This window comes from Anomalospiza imberbis, chromosome 9 (assembly GCF_031753505.1).
Source record: "Anomalospiza imberbis isolate Cuckoo-Finch-1a 21T00152 chromosome 9, ASM3175350v1, whole genome shotgun sequence".
NCBI lineage: Eukaryota > Metazoa > Chordata > Aves > Passeriformes > Viduidae > Anomalospiza > Anomalospiza imberbis.
This window is the reverse complement of record NC_089689.1, coordinates 15,012,668-15,040,311: the sequence shown is the minus strand read 5'-3', so window position 1 is coordinate 15,040,311 and position 27,644 is coordinate 15,012,668. Positions and strand designations below refer to the sequence as shown.

Here is a 27,644-nt window from a genome sequence, read left to right as displayed (position 1 = left end):
AGATATACTTTCAGATTCAACATATTAAATAACTGATATTCACCCTCTAATATGAAAATATGGAACCATACATAGGGCTAAAACTACCTGTGGTTTGCAGGATTGGGTTCCAAACTGCTGTTTTCTGTTTTGAAGTTCATGTTGCATGCTTGTGGTTTATAACCAAAATATGGGTGAAATTCTTTGTAGCCAAGATGAAAGTATCACAGGTTCTTCATGTCTACAATTTCCTAATTACTTCATTGTTTTTATCTACGTAATTTCACAGGGTGCCAAATGTTTTACTGAAAAACATCAAAACAAAGCTGCTGCATAGAGAGCTAACAACTTCAATAAGCAAAGGTAAGTGACTGAAAGGGAGAAAGTGTAACTGTGCATTGAAGTTTGACACACTGTTATAATTGTATTGGACACTTTCTTCTAGCCCTTTTGATCTTTAGTTGATCTTTAATTGATTTAGTTTTCTCTTTTTCTTCCCAATCTGATTTAATTGCAAGGACATGATAAAATGGGTCATTATAAAAAAATGGAAGGAGATTTATGTACAGTCTGCCTCACAGATGAAGCAGAGCCAAAAATCAAGCTGCTAGATAGATAGTCATTATCTGTCATAAAGTAAATTTTAACCAGCACAGTAAAAATGCCTGAAATAAGATTGGCTTAGCTATATTTCTGTCACATAATGAATAGGTTGGCTAGATGTTCAGAATCTAGCTATACTTACCAATGAAATTTCCTGTCAAGTAAACAATCAAACCTAAAAAGCCCCATAAAAAACACCACCAAACCAAAAACCAGAAGCTGCAAGTCCTTATTTTATTAAATAAATCTACTGTTTCATTATCAGTCTCCACAGTGGTTTGAGGAAGAGGAGGTCATGAGATGTTTATAAGGTGATACATTGTGGTATTTTTGAAGTCTGATACAGGTAGTCACATTTTAAAACAAAGACATAAAGTGAGCCTCTCTTCAGTATACAGTGTGTTTCCAAACATGCTTCCTGCAAGAACAGGTCATCTATGTTAACCTATTAGCTATATGAACTTAAATACCAACCTGTGGCAAAATTTTGGGATTTGAGAATTACCAAGTAATGCATTGTTCATGCTCCAAATTATTTCTTGTTTAAACCCCAAAAATTTGAGGAAGGAACTCTGCACTGCACTGTGCTTGGGTTTAGCACTTCTCCTGGAGAAAAAAGCACAGCTTTTTTTCTTTCACAATGGAAATTACCAATACTACTGCAAAACAAATTTGTGAAAGGGCTTAATTTTATACTTTCCTATGGAACTTATAGTTTAGATCCAGCTGGAATTGTGAATCAACATAAAAGTTTTTCTTTCACATATACAGTGCAGCATTAACTCTTTCAGAGAACATATTCTTTTGTCTTTGTGTATATGAGAATTAGTCTTTATGCAAGTATTGGATCTGATTTTTATCCCTCCAAGTCATAGACTGCTACTGACTAATGCTTTATGTTGAATATTTCTTTGTTTTTCCCACGTGTTTTTTCATACTCCTTGGAATTACAATGACACATGCCAGGGAATGTGACCTATCAGTCTTAACTGTCCTTCATTGAGTCTGGATGGGGATGTAAGGCAAGGGCATACATATAATGTATGAACGGTTTACTCTTTATTCTGACACATAATTTGCTTCTGGAAGGCTTTCATGTCATACATTGATTCATGAAGTATTAATTATTTAGTGCAGATGTGTGTGAATTGCTATTAAAAAACAGTCTTTATTGCTATTTACACATTAAAAAAGCCAAAAGCAACTCTCTTTTCTCTTCAAATATGCACAAAAGATCAGGGAGAGATCTTGAGTAATGAGACAGAGGAGGAAAAAAGAACCCAACCTTCCATCTGCTCCTTTACCAAATCTTGAGGGAAAAGATTGGTCTTTTGACTCCTTAGGTCTCTTGATTGCACTAGTGAGAAAAGGGCTTGTGGAGAAAGACAATTTTTCAACATAAAAATCAACACAAATAACTCAAAAGCAGCTGACCAACACCCTTAATCACAGCACATATCTGAAGACAAAAAATGAGAAATACCGGATCCTAAGCAGTCCAGAGTATATTCAGCTAGCTGTATTTTCATTAATAATTCTCTCTATGAGCCCAAACACAAGCCCTAGTAATTTTCGCAGCTGCTTCTTGTAAGCCACCACCTTTCCCTCCCTTGCACAGCTTAAAAAGAATTTTACATATTTCTTCCACAGAACTGGCAATGTCAAATATGAAGGTGATAATGAGCTGAAGGACATCAGTAAGCTCAGTACGTCAGAGCCAGTGCCCCCAGTGTTATCAGGTGGAAATTGCTTAAAAGCAGGGACAGTCCAGGCCCTGGTATATCACAGGGCCAAGAACCTTTTGCACAAACCAGGTTTCTTACACTTGCCACCTGTAACCTGCTCATCTGTCAAACCATCTGTATTTAGCAGACAGGCAACAAAACTGCATACTCAGTGCTGTTGAAAACCACAGACAAAAGGAAACATTCAAAGGCAAGTTATGCCTTTAGTAGAGATTATAAATACATGCATCCAGTAAATTTATTATTCAGGCCTTTCAAATTTTGCTGTTGCCTGAAGGATTAATTTTCTTATAAGGACTGGGACTTTCATTTGCACTTAATTTTTTTTCTTTACAGGCTGGCATGGTAGGTGGCCACCATAGCAATATAGGTCTGCAGGAGGTTTCAAAACTTTTACTGAAGACCTCATGTTTTTATGAACTAGCCAAAAGTTACCTAAGAATTTTCAAATTCTATAGGGTGTAAGAGCCCAAAAGTCTGAAGAAAGAAACATTATATAGTTATATTTTCTTTTTGATACTTCATTTGTTTAATTCAATTGTTTTTAGGGGGGCGGGGGGGAAGAAAAAATGGAAAAATCTACAAACCATTTCTATACAATGTGCTCTTTTTAGAACATGGAAGGAAAACTTTGCCTAGCCTAGAAAATATATGGATCTATACAAGTACACACAGAGAGATAGAAAAATCTATAAACCAGAGAGTTTTTTGTTATCTCACAGATAAAGAACACATTTTTTCAGATTACTTCAATATCTAGATATTTAGATGCCAAAATATTTAGATACCAAGAGGCAACAGATGCAGAATAGTTAACTACATTGAAAACTGTTCCTAGTATGCAAACCACAAAACTATCACTATGAGTGTGAGAAAGGCCTCATGCTAAAGAACACTGGCTGGCCTCCATCTGTCTCATCCTGTTTCTCCCATGGAATAGACCAACCACTTTGTTAATGAACAGTATTTAATTCCAGAAGAAATAGGAGATACAAGAACAGATTCCCATAATCTTTTTTTTTTTTTTTTTTTTTTTTTTTAAGCAAGACCTGTTAATGATCAGGCTGTGATTAACAATTAACAGTTAATCCATTAAAAATTAGCCGGGTACACTAGGAAGGGATCTACAGAACGAAATCACATGTGCTGAGAGTCTGGTGTCTACACTAGACACAGCTTATTGGAAGTTATTTCCAACCGGTTCCAGTGTGGACTGCATGTCCATTAGTTGCTGGAGCATGTTAGGTCCTGGGTCCCAGTTTAAATTTACTCAGGAGGTAATCTCATTTGTGTGCTCTGACACAGTAAACCACCTCGAAAACCAAAGCTGCACATGTGGGAATGACCAGGAGATTAATTTCCAAAGCTTGCTCCTGGTCCAACCTAAAATGCTGAAGGAGGCATATCCCAAATACCTCAAAGGACACAATTTTACTCTAATTTCTCTTCAGGGACACACATGGGCAAGAGAAGCTGACAGATAAGCTACTGCAGAGCACTGACAGCACTAGCACTTGCTACCTGCCAAATACATGCCTCTGATACTATTCTAAGATATTCACATTCAAAGGGAATGCAAGTTACAAAACATTTCCAGGTCTTTGCTTCTAAGTGTCAAAATCAATGCCAATGCAGAGAAATAGCTTTCATGTACTTCTCTGCCCTTCTTCCTTCCTATTTTGACTCCTTGTTGTGTCTAGGATTTGTACTGGCCCTTTGCTAGGGAGAACTTCACTGACCGTCCATGAAGGGATTGTAGAATTCTTCTCCCCAGTCTTCTTTCTTCTCTCAAACAAAACACAAGTGACTCTTCCATTAGAATTGGAACCTTACATATCCATACTTGTATGTGTGAGCTAAATACACCAGAGGAGATATTGTCTTATGCTGACCATTATTTGTAAATGGTTTTACTTCTTCAAGTTCTACTTCTTAAAAATATTCCGCCACAGTTCTATTTCATTGTATGGGATGGAGTTCAGATCCCCGAAGAGAAAACCACTGAATTCCTTGGTTCAAAAGGTTCAATATTAGAAATGTAAAAGGAACCAAATTCTCTTAAATGCACAAGGGATTACAAAGGTAATTTCCTAACAGCTGCATAATAAATCCCACATACATTAATGATAAAACAGCCTTATTTACCATAGGTTGAAAAAACTTTTTTTACCAAAACAGAGTGATTTTTCAGATACAACATATTACTTTTACCTTTTATGTTAAAAAGGGCAATGGCAACAAACAAAACCATTCACCCAGCAGAAAGGCAGTTAGCATCTGCTAGGTCAAGTTAGCAAAAGACAGATAAAACATCTTTTCCAATTACAATGTCTTTTCCAATGTCTTTTCCAATTACAAGACATGCAGTTAATGTTTGAGAGTAAATCCTATCCTAAGTAGTGACACTAAGGCCTATGTTGATTTTGTGTATTTGTTGAATTTCTATGTGCATTAAAAAAGTCCAAACTAACCTATTCAGCAGTTTAGTTGCATTTTCTTGTTCTATGTGTTGTTTTTGAAATGCAGGCTTGTTGTACTACTCAAAACTTAGACCTTGGTAACTCTTAGCATTTTATTAACAACGCTATATGTACATTTTTTACTGTAACCATATACATCTCTCAGAGGGGCATAATCTAGGGACCATTCATAGCTCATATTTGTTTTCCCCATGCAGCCCCACATGTGGTGAACAGCTGTAGAAGTTGTAAAATTGTCTTTACACATTGCACACGCTTTGAATATAACATACATACACATTATGTATGAAGCAAGTCCTGAAGCAAAATAATGTACTGAATATTTCTATTTACTCATTTTGTAAATATTTGTTAAATAAAGACAAATGATTCCTTTTAAATTCTATCAACAAAATAATAGCAGTTAATTATTCAGAATTGCAGGTTTACCAGTTCTTACCACAAGCAAGCCTTTTAACCACATCCACTATGGCAAGGAATCAAATGCTGTCAAAAGTGAAACTGCAAAGCAACTGTTACTATGGTATTGTGACCAGCTCCACTGCAATAAAATACAGAAATGAAAATGTAAATTGTTGCTTACATATACATTTTGCTCCAGGGTACTATAAGCAAAAATGAAAACAGCTGGCAGTGAGTCACCCTTCTAGATAATAAATATTGCTAATATGAATCTGATGTGTTGAAGGGTGGGATGAAGCTCCAGAGACTAACACTCCCCTCGTTAATATTCTATACCAAATTGAAAGAAAGGTGGGGTGGTTTCCCCATCTCTAGTGTGAGCTTAGTTTTCTGAACACAGCTAAATCAATCCCCACAGAGCCATCTTATCTGCAAGGCTCATGAAAAATATCTGACAAGTAAATGGTTAGCATTTGGAATGGACCACACTGAGTGAAGTAACAGTTATTTCATAAGAGATTTCCCATGGTATATATTCCCAAACCCAACTACGAGGCCTTCACTCCCACACCCACCACAAATGATAATATTTGAATCCTGTGCTATACTATTAATACCCTCAGGGCCATTTGAAGCAGCAAAGTACATATAGCCAAGCACACTAAAAGGATAGCGTATTTCTTGGTTATTATTAAAAAAAAAAAACGGAAAGCAGGTCTGTTTCAATGAGGAACTCTTCCCTCTGCTCCCATTTTCCATCTGCTAACAAATAGAGATACTGCACGTGGGACATATCGCACACCAGAAAGAAAAGTGTTATACAAGCCCACTGTTAAAGTAGCTATATTAATGTGAGCAATCTTTTTTTTTTAGAATGCCCCTTTTTCTGCTTTCTCACAGTCCTTGTAACATGTTCAAAAGAATAAGCATGATTCTGAAAATTATTCTTATTATTTCAAAACTATTTACAATTATTTACAATATTTTGATCAACTATATACTGTAGAAATGTTCTATCCTTTGATTTTAAGGTTAGCATGTATGAAAAGAGAAACAATTGCCCATACAAATTGTCTGCAAGTCTTTCACGCTTATCTACTACCTGTTTTCTGCATGCACTAAATCTGGTCAGAGTAAACTTAAATATTTTTCTTGTTTATTTATTTTAAAAAAAAGCAAAAATGAATTTAATCTTATCTGTGGATCTGAAAAAAAGTTTACATTAGCTTGACAGCTAATTAGAGAAATTTTACATAACATTTTCATTATAATATCCAATTACAGCACTCTCTTTTTCTTGTTTAAAAAAGCCAAAATAAAAAAAGACCAGCAAACCCAACTTTTACAAAGTGATTTTACTTTACTACTTTTAGTATTACCTTATGTTTGTTCTTCATGGCAGAACAGCACATGGATTATTGTGGTGCTCTGATATAGGGATCATTTTACCCATCTGTGCCAGTGAAGTTCTTAGGGAACTTTATCTATAATGCATATCTTATGAAGCCCCAGTTCTACCATTACTGATGGATGTACCAATCCATTAATAAGTTTTTCCCCTCAGAGTTAATGAAATTGCTCGAGTGTGTAAGTTTTGCTGCCAAGAACTATGATGAGATCATCTGCCTAGAGAGATGCAAGTTGGAACCCCTCACTATTTCAGTTTGCATGAATTCAGATCTCCTAGTGGAACTAGCAAACAAACGCTAGCCGAAGACCAAGACTCAAACAAAGATGAACTCAGGCCAGAATAAGCAAAGAAAAAAATACATACTATGTGGTTCGGTGCTGCTTTTTCTTCCTTGTAGGAGGATACTGCATAACTCAGCCAAAGTTCTGACAGCTCTGCTTATTGGGAAAATTCACACATTGACACAAGTGCTAGAATCAGGCCACTGCAGATTTGGACCTTGTGAGTTCTAGCATTTAGGCATGGGTTCACCAGACAATATGCTCTACCAAAAGTTAGATATTTTTATTTCTGTTATAACAGTAATTGTCATGTAGCTAAGCCATTGTCGGTACATACAAGCGAGACTGGACTTCTACCATAAGGATTATCAACATACCTACTATCAGAGATCCAGAACCAGTTTATTCAAACATACAGAGAATGGCTTTTTTTCCAGCAGAGATCTGGGAGAAAAGGAGGAGGGGGAGTTGGAAAGATCCTCCAACCAGGAATGTAACTTCCAATAATCACTTACAGATGGCAGAGTTATGTTCTAGGATCTTCCTATTTGTCCAAAGCTATTATTTGTAACATATGCAGAATGAAAGCCCCTTGCATAAGACTGTAAATAAGCTTCTTGACTGAACTAGTTGTGGCTCAGCCAACATCAGCCCTTGGGACAGGGAAGTGCAAAGAGGGTAAAAGAGGCCTAATTTAATAATACCATGCTCAGGCTTTCTTGTAATTTTGCCATTACTTTAGAGATTGGATGTCTTTAGCCTTTAGATTCCAAATCACCACAAAACTATTGGAAATGTCAGTGATAAAGCAAGTAAAACCACACCCAGCATTATAGGAGAAAGGTTAGAATTGAGACATGGAACAGAAATGAGAAAAAATTAGAGTTTTCACTTACAGTGTATGAAATTCACTGCTAAAAAGAGAATGAAAAGCATCCAAGTAGGGTAGCTCATATATATTGAGGAGAGTTTAAGTGTATCCAGTTTTCATAGTAAAGTGTAAGCTATAATTAACATATTTCAGCAGTAAATGTTAAGAATGCTGAATGCCTCATTTATTGAAAAGCACTTCCAAGGTTTCAATTTCAGATAGTTTCATTCAAAGTAGCTGTTTCACAGAAATTATTTGTATCAATTAAAATAACAGTTGATCTTCATGCTAGTTCTTAATTATCAGATAAAACTCTTAACAGTGTGACTTTCATGTATACCAGGGGCACACCAGAGCTGATGTATTTCCTTTATACATTAAAATAAATTGTTAAAAATACAATAATAAAATACAGTGTCTATCATCGCATGTACTTCAGAATCAGAGACAATTTGACTCATCCATTAGATTTTCATTAGGATGCCAATCAGCATTTTTTCCAGCAAAAAGACACCAAACTGTGTGTGAAAGCATCAAGCTGTGTCTTGCACCCAGGTTTGCTGACAGGGGAGCAAATCAGGAAAGAAAAGCACACCTGGAGTCTCCTAGACCCCTGTGTTGGAGATCAGTAGACGATGGCCCAGTACTTCCTTTCCCCAACCCTGAGCAGCCAGAGGGGTGCCTGGCAGTGTCCTGCCCCTACAGAGGGACACAGGATTCCTGGCAGGAGCCGTGGGAGCTCCAGCTCCTCACCAGCAGCGCTGAGGTACCTGACCAACTTGAGCTACATTGATGACGCCAACACTGAAGTAGCAGCTTTTAACCCTTGGTGCTTCTACAGGCTAGTGCAAAGTAGGAAGTAAAGCTGCACTTTGCTTACACCCTAGGACCTAGGAAACACACTCAGATTCCCCCAGAGCTAACAGGTGTCAGGGCACTGCAAGGATCTTGTTCTACATCATGGGGAATTACTGTCGTGGGTGTGCATTGTTGTGCTGGATGAGGCCCATGGTTCAACTGGTGCAGAGCTTTTCCCTTGGCCACATCTGCCTCATAAAACTTCAAGGTGTTTTGCAAGAGGTAGTTAGGTCACATCTGCTGCAGGTAAAGATTCTTCTAGACCCCATAAGTCAGTAGCGTGTTTATCTCTCCTCTAAAATACTTAATTCTTTACTTAACAGTATGTCAAATCTCAGTAAGGACGGGTTTTAGGTTTTTTTGGTTGGGTTTTATTCATGGCCAACTCTTTTTCTAGATCCCAATAAACTCTAGATACCAACCATATGCTGAAACAATGATTTCCCCAGGGACAATTTGCATTGCATCAAAAAAACTTCCTTTCAATTTTGCAGGCAAAACATTTCAGTTTCATGACTATCTTAGTCACTGTGTTTTGTAAGATAAAGTGAACAGCCAATCCTTCTCTAATTGAGCAACATTTGCTATTACTTTTTAAAACAGATGAGTTATGGCACATCTTATTTATCTAAGGTATATAATTATCTTGTTTGAAGTTTTTCACTCAATTTGAAAGCTTTTCTGGATTTTTATCATTTCTTTTGACCAAATTAATCTTGATGTAGCCTGCTGTAATTTAGGGCATAGAAGACATTGCAGCAGCAGGAGTTTTAGAAACATCTGTGACAGATACTCTGTCTTTTATGTTTTTGTTACATTCACATTGCATAATGATGAGATGCTGGGAAAGTCCCTTGCATGAGTGCACACAGAGAGTTGAGGATGCTTGCAAGCAGCAGTACTGGGCTTTCTGTATTCATAGATGTCAAAAAGACAAATAGCATCTTTATAATTTTACTTAGAGGCAAAACATTTTGCCCAACAATAACAGAAGACAGTTTCTCTCTGTATTAGCAAAAAGTAGCAATGCAGAAAAGTGAAATATTTCCAGCACTGAGGTTAATAATTTTAGGACATGTCCAATAGCCCTTGTTGAAAAACTTGTACAAATGAGGACTGGCATTTGCCAAAACTTTTCATCAGGAAGGAACGCTGAAAGAATTGAAAACTATTTCAAATTAATGAAAAAGTAAATGGCACATTAAAAATTTTACAGAATATGTATTCAAAAGAACTTCAGCAACACAATTCAATTTAGGTTTCCCAAGAGCTTCAAATAAAAGGAAAGTATTGAATAGGCCTTTATTCATATTTCATGAACTATCAGAATTATTTATGTTCCTACATAATTTTGCAGAAAGCTACAGCCAACTGAGCACCACCTGAGAAATTTACATATTCTGAGAAAAATCATACAAGACAAGATTGCTTCAGGTGGTAAATTGTACTTCCATCCTTAGATCCTCACTACAGGACAATAATGCCTGAACACAAGCAGATTTTGCACAGAGAAATCAGTCTGAGATTCCTCTCGGTATTTCATTTGTTTGGTAACATAGCCAATGAGCAGAGGCTTATTCTGCAAGAATAAGCTGTCACATGCTTCATATTTACAAACTGCTGCAGCTGTTATGAAGCTCAATCCCACCTCTGTTCATTGCACCTATCAACACTTCACACTTCCCAAACTTTACCATTAATGCATGTAGTCCAAAGTGTTCATAGAACATTTTAAGTATCCTGTAAGACTTCACTTCAGCTCCTCAATCTAGCTATTCAACTACGCATAAATAAATTTGTTCAAAAGTACTACTGTAGTTTACAATTATGAAGCTTTAAAATTAATGAGATGCAATATATAACAATAAATCAGATTTTTTCACTTTTCATATTTTCCTAGATCATAATTTCTAATAAAGTAAAAAAGGAGACAAGATAAAAGCATCAACTACCTTTAGCAATAAAAATACTTCTATTAAAAAATCTATAATCACATAACCATTATACATATGGATTTCCATTATACATTTGGATTTGTTGATATCTTTTTTTTTCATTCTAAGCAGTAAAATGTCTCAGTTATGTTAAAATTATGCAGAAAGGAAGAGGATCTGCCATACTACAGATGTAAAAGCTGTCTCTGTTCTGTGGCAACTGTAGAAAAATCTCTGTGAAAATGCAAACAAACCAAAAAATTCTACCTCCTTTCCAACAATTTTCCAACAATTATGTAGCAACTGTAATTCAACAAAATATGTTTTCAATGGGCAGCAATTAATTTATTATTCTACAATAAAACTATTTGCAGTGCCAGCCTAAGATTTTAGCTTGATAGGAAATGATATTTTTATTTCTGATTAACTTCTCCCTTTAGATGTAATTCTAAAATAAGTTTTATATTACTAAACTGACCTTTGTTTCCATTTCAGTAGTCATCCTATAAGAAGGAACAGAACAGCAGGACCTGAAATAATGTAAGGTATCTGGTTAATTAAAAAAGGTTTCATAAAACAAGTTTTACCATGTTAAATCTACCTGGGAGTTATTTCTTCTTTAGTGAAGAGAACAATGTAGTTCATAATTACTCATTTTTAATTCTTGACTAGTGAAGTCAAGAGCTGTGGTGCCTCATGAGAGCTGTAAGAAATCCTAGGCTTGATCCAGTTCTTATTAACTTTAACAAAAGCTCCAGTTTTCCCTTGATATCTCTACTGTACTGCAGGCAAACAATCTTTTTCATTTCTTTTCTTCTACCCTTTCACAGATAATATATTTGTTTATAATGAAGGAAAAACTATTTTCTGCTTAATATAGGAATATATTTTCATTCATATTTTGATATTAATTTTAATGATTAAGTTGATTAATTGGATTAATCAAATACTCTAATGAATACAGAGCACTTACACCTTCCACAGAATTACAGGGATTTTGATGTATTTTAGGACTAAACTCTAAACACATAACATTCTTTTACAATACAGCTGTAATTTCATCTGGCACTCAGCACAAGAACCTACAGAAACAGCTGAAAATATACCAAGTACCTGGATGCATTTTTTCCTCCAATATGGATATTTTATGCATCATATTCACAATAATTTGTACACAAAGTACAGTGGGATTTGTCCCCTGCTGAATCAGGAATGCTGAAAGGTCACACTGGTAAAGAGTCAAGTAATATCTCTGCATTTGGAACATTCCAGTGCTGTATGGATACCACAGTAGATTTATGTTTTTAAGAATCACCTGGACAAGGTATAGGAAGAAATGAAAATAAGTTGCACAGTTTTTGTTACTTGGAGGCAGTAAAAGGTGTCCAGAACAATTTGCTCTTAATGGCTGTTTTAGCTCAAAAGAGGCCCTGAAGTGAAGAATAAAAAAACTGTCACAAGAACAGAGCATAAGTCTCTTAAGATCAGGGTTAAGGTTTATTGGTACAATTGCTCTTGGCAAAACATTATTGCATCTTGGATTAATCCTGGCATATAGGTAAATATAAACGTACAGCACTAATGTACATATAATACCTCTTCTGTGACCCCTGCACATCCAATACAGCCAAATGCATCATGCAAAATACAGCATATTGCAAAAATGAAATGAGAATTCTAAATATGTTGAAACAGAGGTTTAGAAATTCAGAAAGCTAGATAATAATAAACAAAAGTTAGATAAACAGGCTTTGCTGTCAGTCTTACACAAGTTGTATTACTCTTGTTTAAGCTAAAACAGACTCCAGCCAGCCACTTATCTCAGAAAAAAACAGCTATCCCATCTAGAACTTGCCCTCAGCTTTCCCCCTGAAAAAAGCCTCAACTTTTTTTTTTAAAGATTAGTTTAACATACTTTGACTCTCCCATGAATAAAACCAAATATGCACAGTAGAGTTTCATGCTGGAGTGGTAAATCCTCCACATAATAATTTAAATATTATTATATTATTGAAAAATCTCTCAGTTTTGCATCAGTAAAAAGAAAGGTTGTGCCAAAATCCCCTTCTCTTCTGTCTCATTATTTGTTCTCACTGAGTACCAGAGTCCTGAATCTAGGCACCTCTCACTCCCAGAAACATATCTCTCCATACACTCCCCTGCCCATTCCAGCTAAAGGCATTTCAGCCCTTGAAGCTGGGTCAGAAACACTCAGGATGCATTCTCAACTTGAGCACTCTGTTCTTCTTTGCCACCTTCAAAGCCCCTATAGGAATTGTTCAGCTTCAGGCAGTGGCCACATGCAGAAGCTGGGACAGTCCTAGCTGCAAGAGTTGGGCTGCAGCAAGGGCCTCTCTCATCTCCTCCCATGTGAGGTTCCTCATTCCCTTCCTACAGACTGTAGCTTTAATTATCACACTACTTCAAGCCCTGGAAAAGTCACATATCACCACATTGATACAGTGATAGCATTTCCCACAAGGACTGTTAATATTGCAAGAACAGAGCTGCAAATCCATGCTGTTAATCTTTCCTCATTTATTTGCAGAGCGTAGCTAAGAGGATGAAGGAGGAGAAGCCATTCTGATAGCAAGCACGTGCATCCCAGTGCAGCATTGAGTTATCCTTCCTCCTCCTTAATAAATAATGCTGGTCAGCATTACCTATTAGAGCAACAGCAGTGACAGGCCCTCGGATTTGTGGACTGGGCAAACTCCCCAGGACCGGGCTGCTCACATACTAAGCCTCTCCATTTGCTGACACACTGCTCCCTTCACAGGCTCATTGGCACAGAGAGCTGGAATATTCCCACTGGCTTCAAATATTATTCTTTTTTCCATTAGGATATTTTAGCAACTGTTGTACTCTCCAGAAGTTCTCTGGCCTGAAACATAGTTAGAACCAGCGCTGGTAATAGAGGAAGGCCAAGTTCTAACATTATTTAACTGTCCTTAACATAATGTGCCTGTGGACACTAATAGCAAGAGCTGCTGCTGACATGCAAAGAGCAGGGAGTGTTTAGCAATGGAGAAAAGTCAAGCTAGCCTTGGCTGAGTTTTCCACAGAAGTGGATGCAGAATGCACAGGCAGAAATAGCAGGGCAAGCTTTTTGCAGGATAGAGGCTTAGGAGCAGGACCTTATGCTTGTGAAATCAGTCACCAGTCTGGGGACAAGAGTTTGCACACACAGTGTCATAGTGGCCTTTCTACCAGCTTCAACAACAGTGCCACTGCTCTGGAGCACCAGCACACACATGCACAGCTTCAAGTCACTTCACACAAGCAGTTATAAGAACTGCTCAACTCTGGAAATACAGAGTTCTTCAGATATCCATTACCACGGGGACTGACCTTCATTACTCCAATTACCAGGGGCTCACATAATTTCACTATAACTATTTTAAATTTTTTAAGCATATAAAGGTACATATCTTTTCAAATCACATGTCACTTGAGTTATTTTCTCTGTATGTGAACAAGTACCTAGTAGGCATAAAATGGTTGGCTTTAATTGAATATTTAATGATTTGTTTTTTTATTAAAATACATTGCTATATGGGTTCTGCACATGCAGAAGAACCAAAGAACGAATTACTAAGCTTTAAAAACCTGCAAAATGTCACAATCATCTAAAACCTAAAGTCATATTAAGCCTTTTAAAACGTATGGTCACTTAACGCCTAAAAATCTCCCTAAACCTATAAACACATAAAGCCTGTGACAAATTAACTGATGGCTGTATAGTTAAATCTAATTAAAATTTTATTGGAAGTGTTCAAGCCCTTATGGCTCCCCTCAGAAACTCACTTCCTACGCCCCTTGGAAGTAGGTATGCAGGGTATATCTTAATTCCCCACCCATCTTGAGCCAGCCCCAGGAACAATGGGACTTTCTGGTTGCCCATATCAGCCCCTAAACAAGCAGGCTCCTGAAAGCACACTGTATAGAAATACCTTTGGGTCTACAGAGGTAAGAGTGAAAGGGTTTTTAACTCAAGTCTAATTGAGGGCCCTGAGAACACTGGTATCAAATGGATTTTTGTCACCAGCATCAACCTTCAATGCAGTTCAACAAAATCACCTCTTGCCACTGTCAAACAGTTTACAGCCAGTTCTACGATCTTGGCCCTCTGATGTTGAAAAAGTTCCACTTGTTGAGCAATGGCAATAGTGAGGAACCTCCCCACCTCCAAAAAAACCAGTAATGACACACAGTAAGGAGCAAGGTCACTAGAAACAAGTTTTTAAACAAACAGGCAGTTAATATCCTAAAGACACTGGAACTGTGCAATTCAACTTTTCTGAAATTATTGTATTGACATCCACTACTGTGCATTGACGTAGGCTGCAGTCTGCAAAAATAAGAAATAATGTTTTCTTGGAATTTATGTATCCATTTTCTCTTTTTAGAGGATCAAGTGGGAGCAGATATATCATCTATAAAGACACTTACCAGTTCAAAAGCCTAATCTCTGAAAATAATTTATAAATTCTTATCTTCATTAATTTTGAGGAGGCACATCATTTATCACTTAACAGATTCCGTGGTCCTAATACAGAGAACTGAACTGCCAAGACAAGTTTTAATTTTAATTTATACATTTATTTTTCAATTTTGGTTTGTAATCTACAGAAGATAAATCAGCCTGTGATAGCTGCCTGGTAGCAGCAGGTTAGTGTCAGGGAGCAGCAGGAGCTGGCTGCTCCACCAGGCTGAGTAAGCACAAAGCCAGTGGTGACAGTGGCCTCACCAGCAAGGTCCCCATCCCAAAGTCCCCAGGCATGGTGAGAAGAGCAGGTCTGCTAACAGTAACCAGGGTCAGCTGATAGTCCAGTGATTGTCAGAGAAATTGGTGGTGACCAAGTAGGTCCCAGGTAAAGCCAGGAAGCCAGCTGAAGGTCAGGACTAGCAAGGATATGGCCAGGAAAGGGTACAAGTACCACATAGCTGAGGCAAGGGCACAGACCTGAGCCAAAAGAGGGAGATCCCGATGATGTTCCTCACAGCCCCTTCTCACATTGCTCTCTTCCCAGTTCCATCCAAAGCCACACAGCTGCACTGTGTCAGGGTTGGCCTTGAATGGAGAAATGAAACTGTTGGCTCTCTCAAATGTCTACACCAACATGGCTTCAGCCCATCCCAAATAATGTGACAGGACATGGAGGGGATGGCATTTAAACTAATAGAGGGGAGATTTAGATTAGATGTTAGGGGGAAATTCTTTACTGAGAGGGTGGTGAGGCACTGGAACAAGCTGGCCAGAGAAATTGTGGATGGCCCAACCCTGGCAGTGTTAAAGTCTAGATAGAACAGGGCTTTGAGCAATCTGCTCTATTAGGAGTTGCTCTAGCCCATGGCATGGGGGTTGAAAATAGATGATCTTTAAGCTCCCTTCCAACCTCAGCCATTGCATGATTCTGTGATCCCAAAGCCTGGGTCCCTTCACAGTATTGCACAGTAACTGCAGCATTCACACACCTGTCTGTGTCCTTGTCTGTCCTCCATGCCCTATGCCTTCTGCATTTCAAGGAGAAAATGCCAATGATTTCACCAAATACCTACTCCACAGCATAAACAACTCACCTACAAGTGTGAGCAGCCAACCCACTTCTAAAGCATGGATTTGAGCAGGCAAGACTCAGAAACACACCCATCAGGATATGACAGTGGGATAAAGTCACTGCCTCACAGGGCACAGCAAGCATCCCCATACCACAGCACAGCACAGCTCCGTGGCTGAGGCACTCAGATCTCTGGGGTAGACCTCCAGAGTCCTCAGAAGAAAGTGGGGAAATACACTAATAGCATGCTTCTATCCCTAAAGCAGAAATTTCTCAAGGTAAGACTGACTGTCCCATGCTTGTTCACAGAAGCTTGTTCACCCTGAAGCATGACCATGTCCCAAGAACATGTAATCAGTCTTTCTGCCTGCCTGCAGAGCAGATGCCATCAAGCAAGCAAAGGCAGTCTACAGCACCTGTCTGCACAGTGTGTAGAGAATACAGCTCCTCCTGTTGTAGCAGGTGCTTGTATGTGCGCTGCCATGTTACTGTGAACACCAGTGGTCAAAGGTTTGCCTCTCAAATGCTGTTCCAGCAATATATACAAACTACAACCATATACATATACAAACTAGTCCTGCAGCTCTAAGGAAAGGGGAAAAAAATTCCTAGCAGTAAGCATATCTGTTCCTCACATTGTCTCACAGAGATAACCAGTTTACTGGGGCAGGGACTCCTAGGAATGCTCCAGTAATTTTGTTTCTGGCAACGTAGAGGTTGCCACAAATTACTACCACCCTCTGCAACACGGTGGTTCCTTTCCCCTGGCTTCTTAGCATAATCTAGAATCAGAGTTAACTTGGAATCAGAGTCTGAATTTGAAAATTTTTTCCTTAAAGTTTAATAACTGACTACCTGGCTTTATTTTCTTTTCAATCACAGTGAATTCAGTCTGAATTCTCTCTTTACAAATATTCAAGTGTGCAAATGTCACACTGGTCATACACTCAATGTCTGAATAGTGACATCATGCTTCCTGGTATTCTGAACAAGCAATCCTATATTAACAGTTGAGGCCAAAGTCACAGAACCACTGATTCTAATAATCTTGAAACAAGCAGAATAAACTTTCACCAGTTCTGAGCTGACATCTACTGGCAGAAAACTGCAACAGTACAACAGAAAACATAGAGAAGTATTTTCTTAAGGATCTCTAATTGGTACCTGGTGAATGATTTGGGATTTGAAAGGATAAGAGCTCATGAAAGTATAAATTTATGCAATTCTGCTGCAAGGGTATAATCTCTCACAGAGAAATCAGGCACATAGCTTGGGGATGTAACTACCTCATGTAGTTACATCACCTCAAATTTTGCATTTCAAGCATAACTTTGAGCCAATTTTATTCATGGAAATGACTGCTGAAATTCATTTTAGTCAGATCTGCTTTGGGTTAGCTTAGATCATGAAGGGTATGAACACATAATGGCTTGCAACTGTGTTAAAGCTGTTCAAAAAGTTCTTAGGTTTCAGCTGAGGCACAGTAATTAATAACATGTACGTTACCCTAGCCAGCTGTAATACAGAGCCACCTCAGCTTGCACAAAGCCACCACTAAAGAGGATCTAAAAATTCAAATTATGCTCAGAAAAAGATTGTTTTCTCAGAGACTCAAACAACTATAAGAACATTACTTCAACAAATTAAATGCAGTGAGCAGACAAGGCTGTGGATGTATCTTTGCCACCCTCAGTTTCTCATACAGCACAAGAAGAGCTTGACAGCATGGGGAGAACCCGAACTTTGATACACATGGAAGAGCCACTCACATTCTTTGGATTCAATCATATGACAGCAGCAAGATCCCTAATTTATGGCTAAACACATAGGATTTTATTTTATCAGCATGTACTGTTGCTTTAGGAAAACATTAGAGGACTTCCTAGAAAAAAAGAACAGCTTCTTTCCTGAAATATATATAAAAGGCATCACATGAAGGAAAATAAAAATATGAAAATCAGACTTAGTAAACTCTTTTGTTTCTGTTCTTTAAACCCTAGTTAGTTCTAATAACCACAAATTTAGTGCTGATATTGAGTATCAACATCCTGGGGAGTACAAAAATATACTGAACAAGCCAGTCATTTTCCCTTGGCAAGCTATTTAAATCTTTGGTTGTGAAAAGCATGCTGAGAATTCCTGCTAATTTTACACACAATAAAAAGAGTTCCCTTTTCCACATCAGAGGAGTTTGAAATTTTTTTCCCATTCTCTCTGTAAGATGGCCAAAGGTCATGGGATGGGACAAAGAACTGACATATACTTGAACTTTTCAGAGTAATGCATTGAAGTCCTATACAGAGCAGCCTAGGAACTGAGGACTTATTTCCTGCTGAGTTTACAGAGGAATGGAAGTTTCCACAGGATACCTCCCTTTTAAAGCAGAGCAGCCCCCACATCCACATCCAGTTATGATCTCTGAAAGCAAAGAAACAAGCTGGCCATCAAAATGAAGGCCTGACCACAGTGAAATTATTTTGAGGAAGTAATTAATAAGGAACTATGGGAAAAGAAAAAACTTAGAAGGTCCAAGGAGTAAGTAGATCTCTTTTACCAATCCAATGAACAATGAGGCCAGGAGCAGAGCAGGTGGAGGGACACGTTTGTTTTGGGCAAAAAGCTGGAGTGCCAGAAGGGAGAGCAAGGAAGAGGAGGCTGCTTATTCACAGGCTGGTGAAGGCCAGGAGAGCCACAGCAGGGGTGCAGGGAGCATCTCACCAGCTGAATGTCAGAAATTATTGACTCAATTGTAATGAAAGAGTTTAGAAATTCATTTTCAGAGAGAGAAATAGATAGCTGCCAGCTGCATCAGGTGACGATGTAATATTTCCCCAGTCAGGCATCATTCTGCAATAGCCCCTTGGTTGGACACTAGCTGAAGGTTGAATGAATGAAGTGTGAGATTTCTCTGGATGTGAGAACAATCTAATGGGTGAGAAAGCAAGCAGGAATAGTGCAACTTTCTGGGATGGATGAATTTTTTTCACTGTCATTTCCTGTACGTGCGTGTACAACATTCACGGGTACTCTGCCATAGAGTCACAGATGAACAAAGTTATAAATATCTAGGAAAATGATACAGTGAGTTAAACAGCACGAGGAAATGACATTTTGCTATCATTTACCCTGATGAAAACCTAAGGCAACTCTGAAGTTAGTAGGGTTATTCCAAATCTAGGGAGCTATCCAGAGCCATATTTGGCCTAGACATAAAGCAGTAGCAATTAACCTCAATTTCTACATCTTACTGTGATGAAAAGCTGACTCCTGTATAATCACATTTTATTTGTGGGGAGCTTCAGTTCCTGTTACTCTGTTTCCAGTGGTTCTTTAAGTATTTGTTGCTTGTAGAGTTAGGGGTCCTGTCATACAGCATTCACTAGGTGAAGCAGTGCTTTAAATGCTCTAATTTTAACATGCTGAAAGTGAACACTTTTGAAAAATGCAATTCAACTCTTATAAATTAAAATAAATCAAAGTCTTCAATCACAAGGTTTCCATTTTATTTGTGTTTCATGTGTTTGTGAGGGTGATGCAGCAGTCTCAAAGCAACAGTTTCAAAGTTGCTAGGACATCTTGGTGAAAAAAATACGGGAAATAAAAAAAGAATGCAGATTAATTACTTTCATGATAAGAATCCAAGCAGGTTTTGATCCCAAAAGAAGATGAGGTTGGAGCATAAATGTGAATGGTACAATAAATTAAATAGAAATCTGATTTTGCAGATCTGCCTTGTACTAAAGCATGCTGGACATGAAGATCTGCCTTGTACTAAAGCATGCTGGACATGAAGTTTTTTAGGCGTACTGAGAGAAACAAATGCTTAGTCAATAACCAAAATTCAAAATAAGCTGGCTAAATTCCAAGTATTTGTGGCTTTAATGACAACAAAATAGGTTTATTATGAAAGAACCTGGTCCTCATTTTTACACTTCTGTGCATTTACTAAATAGATTTGGGTTTTAACTTAACTAATGAATCTGTGGGGTGAAGGAAAATATGAATACTGTACCACTCCTAACTAGACATATTATTTATGCAACCTTCTTATACCATAACCTTGTGTAACCCAGGATAATTGATAAAACACAAGCACCCCCATCATGTCAAATTTAAGACTTAGAAGTTAAGGTAAGAAAATCAAAGCAAGATTCACCTAAGTATATCCACTCCCGTTCTTGCATCCCTCTACTCCGTCTTGTTGGCTACTGAGAGAGCAGGTGGCACCAAAAACCCTTCAGTGGTCTTTAGCCCTTAGCAGCTGTTCCCATTTTCTGTTGATAGCTTCCCAATGAGAACCATTGATAGGGCAGGTTTGTTAGGGTTGCAGGTGTTTGATGGAGTTATTGTTAGAGAATAAGATGAGGGTGTGAGTAGGTTATAAAGACTACTCTGTCTGCCTTCTAAAGCTCTCTTCTTCCTTCATCTTTTGGGAGAAGAGGAAGTGAGTTGTGGCTTTCCCTAAAATTAAGGTAAAAAAGATGACTGATCTGCTTTGAGGGTGAAAGTTTAATTTTGAATTGCCCAAGAGTGGTTGGTGTTGTTTAATAGCTGTAAGTCAGTGTTTTCTCAACACCTAATATTTATATGGATTGCCTTTAAAATTAAGGTTTGCTTGATGTACCCCAAGAGAGATCCTAAATGTACAGAAATGCTGTTTTATGGGTGTCTTTATGCAAACAGTTGTCCTTTTGAAAGAAGAGATAGTGCTACTTGCACTAAGAAGGCTGTGCTCTGTTCTGTGTAGCCTTAATATAATTACCTAAGGGAGGTTCCAGTATTATTTATCAATGTTCGGTGTGGTTATTGGCAATCGCCTAAACAAATTTTTTGTTAAAGGCTTTGAAGAATGAAATGTTCTTAGTGTGTAGAACCTGGTACATTGTCTGCCTTTGTTCTGTATGGATAGGTTAATATTTCTCCAAGCTGCTATTCTTGACCAGTATATGATATATAAAGGTCTTATGCTAGTAGCTGTAATAATGCGCTAAAACAAGAGGAAATATATTTCTTTTCAGCAGGGTCTTTAATGCATGCTTTTAGGGAGTACTCACTGATAGCAAATAATCTCTTCTTACCAAAAAAATTTGGTTCTCACAAGATGTGATATTTTGCCAAAAGCCTTGAATTCTCTAGCAATGTAATTCATTGTAAGCTATTTGCTTTTTACTCTTAAACTAAAAACATATTTCCATCAGCTAGAAACTTCAAACTGGGTCTTAAGGAAACACTCAAGGCTTCTCTTTTTAAGACTACTTGGCCTTTGGGACCTGACTCAGCAGCTCAAGGACACATGGGGCTGGGAAGGGGTGGTTTGAAAAATATCAAAAAACTTACCTGGTTGGAATCTGATCACACTTTTGCTACAGTATGCAAACATAAGCTTTATTTTAAGACAGGGAAGAGTCTTCTGTGACTGGGGAGATGGAGAGGGATGTAATAAAGGAGGGATTGAAAACACAGACTTATGTCTGTCTTTAGAAGGTGCAGGCTTAGCTCTCTTGTAAGCATGGAAGTTAGTTTTCACAGCATAAATTAAGGTTATAAAAGCTAAGCATCGAAGCCTAAGACACTGTTATGTACACAAAACTTCAGTCTCTTGGTTTCCTTGGTGCTCTTGATGCCAAATTTGGGCTTTTATTCTAGATTTTACTGTACTAATTTGCAAAAGGTGCAGGAGATTAGACATTATATTGTGTCCTTATTTAAGTATTAATTGTTGTTATTCATCTGCTTGCTGCTATAGGATTTTTTGCTAAGGTTAAACTGTACTCTTTTGCTCCTGTCTTCCATTTCTAGCCTCAGAGCTTTGGATGAGGAAGGTGAGCAGCTTGCACTTGATATCATCTAGTGTGGGTTTTTTGGCAGAAAAAAGCAGGAAAAAATTATAGTGTATCCTAATAGTTGAAAATAGTGTATGATGGGTTTGGCTGAGTTGTGAGGTACTTAAAACTACCTCAGAACTTTTCTTGTCATGCTGGCCAGTTATAGGAGAGGCAGATCCTGTATGTGTCTGGAGCTTTCCCTTCTAAGATAGATACTTTGGTGAAAGGATTAGCATTTATCTAATGATATGTGGTGGTGCAAAGAGTACTCACTCTTATTAGCCAAGGTATTAGCTTCAGGAGCTCAGAAGAGGTATGTTTTGAATACTGAAATAAACAAATGAAAATATAAATCCCAATATCTGCTGGGATGCTACAGTTGTAAGAGTGGGCCATGTGTACTATTCTAGCAGTGTGCTGATTGTAGTAGCTATCTACCTTATTATGACCTTTTTCACACCTCATGCAATACTTTCTTCTGTTAGGAAAAGCAGGCTATCAGATTTTTTTTAGGAGAAAGCTAGTATGCATCCCTAGACTCTAGGTATGTCTAAATATCCTCTTTAAAACCAATGTCTTGCTTGGAATACAGAGATATGCCTGTAGTTACAGTATGGATGTTCTACAAACAGAAGTGAACGAGTAAGCAGCATTAAGTCTGGATATCTTCACTGAATGCTTCTGTTTTGTTCCCTTCAGGTTAAATGTGGAATGATCTTTGAACAAGTGGATGTACAAACTCGCTAAAGATGTCTGTTCAAAGCCAGCACTGTTCCATTATTATGAACCCTCCTCCACCAGAATACATAAATAACAAAAGTAGTGGATGTCAAACAAACCAACTTCAGTACTTACAGAGGGTTGTCATGAGAGCCATGTGGAGACACAACTTTTCCTGGCCGTTTCAGCAACCTGTAGATGCAGCAGCACTGAATCTGCCTGTAAGAACCATTTTGGAACTGGACTATCAATTTGTAAATTATGTCAATTAATGTTAAGAAGTTTTTTTTCTAATACAACAGATTATGGAAGATTATTTTTGCTATTGAACTGCTGTCATTAATCCAAGTCTACAAGAAAAGGGTGTTCTTTCTAGCGATATGCTGCATTTTTGCTCATTTTTCTGATCTGAAACTAGTAAATCAGTATTTCTAAGGCATAATAATAATGTTTAGACAGGTCTCTTAGAGTTTCTGTATATTGGTGTTCAGACTTTTCTTCTGGTTTAGACATATTTATTAACGCTGCATATGATAAGTATTTCTTTCGCCTTTGAGTATTTTTTTAATATTAGGCAGCCTTAATGTCAAATACTTTATGATGAAAAATCAGATGTGATTGACCCTGAAGTAAACAGGCAAATCTAGAACCATTTTGGTGTAGAGAAGTCATTAAACCTATAGTATTTATCAATTTAAAATCATTTTGTTCTGAAGTTTCTAGAGGAAATAAATGTCCCTGCAGAAATAGGGAAATAAAAAAGCTCATCATACTTTTAATAAGTACTACTACCAGTAAAGCTCCGGAGCCTATTGAAATAAATATTCTTTGGGACTTTGAAAGATATATGTTATATGGAAGAACAAGGACAAAATATAAGGTGAAGATTTATTGAACACCTACATTTTTGGTACCTATCAGTATAGGGGAAGGTTTTCCTTGCAATAAAATACTGCTTCTAATATAATGCAATTCTTTCTTGCAATTTAGCTTTCATAACTAAATGTGTAAAAATCATGTCCTAATATTAAGATGTGTTTGGTGACTTATTCTTTCAATATCACAGGATTATTACACTATCATAAAAAAACCTATGGACTTAGGCACCATAAAAAAGCGCCTGGAACACAATTACTACACAAAAGCTGCAGAATGCATTGAAGACTTTAAAACTATGTTCTGGAACTGCTACATGTACAACAAGGTATGTGGAACACCAATGCTTACCAGTAACTGGTTCTATTGAATGATACAAGCAAGCCTAAAACAAGCACATGGTTATTAGAACACGCAATAAGTTTGTTGACATTTCCATGACTTTTTTGAAACTGTTTTCTCTGAAGTGTTGGGGAGGTTTTGTAGCTAGGATTGACTGAGGACACATAAGTGAAGTCTTGCTTGCTGTTCCAACAACTGAGTGCATAGTTTTTTCTGCACAAGGACTCCACATCCAAAATCTCTGGGGTTTAGCTGCAGAGCTCATGAACGGCAAGCACTATGTCACTGCTGTACAAGTCCAAGGCTAGCAACCCTGAGCTATGCTCTGTTCCTACAACACGTTCAACCTAATGAAATGTGATCATCTCCCTGTGCTTGAATATTTGTTGGCTGTGTCTTAGTATCTTTGAGCTGCAACATCTTCTTCAGAACACAGGGGTAATAAGGGAGTTGCTGATCTGCCCCTTTTGGCTTTTGCTGTAGAAGTATGCAGAGGTAAAGGAGAATTTTTCAATGGGGCAGTGAAAGAAAGAGTATTTCAATGGTGAAGTAATTTGCTTTAAAGTGAGTTTGCAGGGACAAGGATGGCAAAGATTTCTAGACCTCTCTGGCACTGGTGGCTTTTTTTAATCTGTTTGGGCAGGACTCTCTAGCCTGGTTGTTTTATGTGATAGCTCCCATTACTGCAGCCTCTCCTTTACTGAATGGTATTGACCATATTTTGCAGCCAGGTGATGACATCGTGTTTATGGCCGAAGAACTAGAAAAAGTGTTTATGCAGAAAATAGCCCTTATGCCACCAGAAGAAAGACCAGTGAGTGTCAATAAAGGAAAGAAAAAAGGAAAGAAGACAGAAGGTAAGGCCTGTATTATATGCTGAATTTATAATATATTAAGCAAGCAAAACTGGAAACAGGAAATCTTCTTTATCATAACTCAACACTGGAACAGTTTGGATGTTCTCTACACTTTCCAGAACAAACAGATAAATAACAATAATGCTCTAAGGCTTTAGAAAATTTTCTTTAAAAATTAAAGAAGTTCCTTTTTTAAGAAAAGGAACTGACTTCCAATTCAGAGACTGTCATGCTGCTCAGCATTGTGTTATATAAATGAATAGGTGTGAACATCTGTGGGAAGTAAAGAGAGTAACAGCTGAAAAAGGCATAAATAATCTGATCAGCCAAACTAAAGCCAGAAAAACATTAGTCTAAACTGTTTTCACATTTCAGTAATGGAGATCTGTAATATTGCTAAGCAATATATGCAGGTATTGACTGTGCTTAGGAAACATGATGCAGTCTGCACTCTTTGCTGCTTGGTCTTTATGTGTTTGTAGAAAACAACTTGATACTTTCCTTGGCAAGAACATTTTTGCAATATACAGGGTGTAGTATGATGCCTCTTTAATCTTTGGTCTGAAGTTAATCCACGCTTTCTTGAAGCCAAATAAGGTGTAACTTGGCATGATATTCTAGCTGAAGCACTAATGGTGTGAGTAGAGGATACCAGTGTTGTTGTAAGTAACAAATGCTCTTGTTTGCATTTATTTATGGCATTCCTGTATATATGAGTGGTTATGTTGGCAGCTGGTCAATTTGACCATGAAAGAAATTAACTGCAACATTTAAGACTTAACTTCTAAAATTTCCTGTATTAAAATAACCAGAAACATGGCAGCCCAACTGTGGGATTTCAAATGAACAAAGCACAAATGAGAAGCAAGCTGAAAGCAGTGAGCAGCCTCCAGTGATGACTCAAGAGCGACAGCAGGCTACACTGGCTCCTTTGTCTGCAACTCAGCTGACTGCTTTAATGCCAGCTGCAGTCTCTATAACAAAAGTAAGTTTCCTCAAATAACTTTCAGAAAGAAATATAGTGAAATTGCTCCTCCAGGCACTTATGGCAAAACTGTAGGAGCCATGCTTATTGCTGTATGTTTTTGAAACTTTTATTATAATAGAAGATAGTTAGGGATCTCTATTAAATTTTCTATGTCCGCTAAATACCTGGGCCAGTACTAATTCTAGAAGATAAACAGAAATTGGTATGATTCCTTGGCACATCTTTTCTTATAAATGTGATTTTAAAATGTTGTTCTCAAAGAAAAAAAAATAAGTTTATGATCATTCTTGAAGTGTATTATTATATACACTTCTACAGGCTTCACCTTGAGGAAAATTGTTTTTATACTACTAAAATAAAGCTCTGAGTTATCTTTAATTTCTCATGGTTTTTATGTAAATCAAATACTTGTTTCTTCAAAAAATAGCATGTTTGCTTAAACACTGTGTAACTAGCCTGGGAGCTGTTTGTAGCTCACAAAGCAAATTCTTGTTACTTCAATCTGAGTTGCATGTGAACTTCTGAAAAACTCCTGTAATTGACTTAGTTTTGGTTTGCTCTTCCAATGAGGAATAGGCACTTTTGCCAATCTCTCCTATAGTGTATATTTACACTTCACCCACATAGTCTGAATACTGATGACAAAGCATGCATTATATGGCTTCCAAACAAAATAATATGCAAGTTAAAGAAAAACAGAGATAAACCATGTACATAAGGCCCTCAACCAGGCCTAAAATGAATTGCTGTAGTTTTCCCCCTTCCTGTGGCTGTCAACTTGCAAGTAATTTCATAAACTGCCAGCTTCCTGGAATCTTCACAAATGGCTAAAATCTGACCACAGCCTGGCCTGCAGTACATCTGCTTCTTTCCTTTACATCTGAGATGGAGCTTGGTGTGCTAAGTCTTGTAATGCCTTGTAGGTTTTTAGTCTAAGCTTTTGGAATTGCCGCATTCTGCTCTGACTTCAATAGCTGTAAGAGTTCTGACACTTTTTTTAGGCTACATACACAAGAATAATCTAAAACTGACCATTTTCTTACTGTTCTGGACACTTGTATATTTTTTCTTAGGCAAAAAGAGGTGTGAAAAGGAAGGCTGACACTACAACTCCTACTACTTCAATAGTCACAGCAAGTGGTGAATCTTCTGCAATGGTTAATGAAAGAAAAGCTGTTAAAGCATGTAGAAGTGAAAATGAATGTATGGTAACAAACAAGCTTCTCAAGAGATCCTGTTCAGATTCTCAACAGCCACCTGGAATTATTAAAAATATTCAGTTGTCAGAACAACTAAAACATTGTAATGCAATACTTAAAGAAATGTTTTCAAAGAAACATGCAGCATATGCGTGGCCTTTTATAAAACCTGTAGATGTGGCATCTCTCTCCACTGGAGTAAACCAAGCCATTGCCAAATATCCTACAGACTTAGGAACCATTAAAGTAAGTATGTTTCTGGGGAAATTAGGCTATTTGTGTAATTACAAGGTTTTAAATGTGTTAGCTGAAAAAGTGTCATGAGAGCTTCTTCTTCTATGAAAGACATAACAGGCCTAGAAACCAGATAAGTTTCTGTTTCTTAAATTCAGCCAGGGTCACTGAAGAAAGTCTTCTGAGTCTCCTTGTGACACATAGTGGCTAATCTACCAAACTGCTGAAAAAGCTAATATAAGTAGTGAGGGAATTGGGATCTCCATGAAGCCCTGTCAAGCATGCCACATGTTAAATATCTGTGTCTGTACACACAGTGCTGTCGTTAATGCCCTATAAAACAAAATGCAGTTTTGTCAACTCCTGCTTTTCCCTCAATCTCAGTGTTCTTGGTGAAGTGCCCTAGGACTTCTACACTGGATGTTTACATGACACATTTCACCTTTTCAGTGGAAAACCATTCTAGATGGAGATATGT

At 37.6% G+C, this 27,644-nt stretch overlaps 1 protein-coding gene and 1 long non-coding RNA gene across 5 annotated transcripts in view; one reads left to right on the top strand and one right to left on the bottom strand.

The window, feature by feature from the left end:
- Positions 1 to 258: 258 nt before the first annotated feature.
- BRDT (bromodomain testis associated) overlaps positions 259 to 27,644 on the top strand; it is a 41,753-nt gene continuing 14,367 nt past the window's right edge. The window contains exons 1-6 of one of the 4 annotated variants that reach the window (XM_068199821.1): positions 259 to 342; positions 22,650 to 22,891; positions 23,737 to 23,874; positions 24,616 to 24,745; positions 25,558 to 25,730; positions 26,807 to 27,178. In XM_068199821.1, coding sequence (XP_068055922.1) covers positions 22,700 to 22,891; positions 23,737 to 23,874; positions 24,616 to 24,745; positions 25,558 to 25,730; positions 26,807 to 27,178 — 1,005 coding nt within the window. In that variant the 5' untranslated portion in view covers positions 259 to 342; positions 22,650 to 22,699. Of the gene's footprint in view, positions 343 to 11,059; positions 11,105 to 20,449; positions 20,598 to 22,649; positions 22,892 to 23,736; positions 23,875 to 24,615; positions 24,746 to 25,557; positions 25,731 to 26,806; positions 27,179 to 27,644 lie in introns of those variants that run through there. The other 3 variants (XM_068199822.1, XM_068199820.1, XM_068199823.1) reach the window with 3 other exon arrangements.
- LOC137479402 (uncharacterized) lies at positions 3,425 to 13,650 on the bottom strand. The gene is made up of 4 exons (XR_011002214.1): positions 13,305 to 13,650; positions 11,043 to 11,094; positions 5,247 to 5,348; positions 3,425 to 4,109 (listed from the first exon to the last, which is right to left on the bottom strand). It is a non-coding gene; the product is annotated as an uncharacterized lncRNA (long non-coding RNA).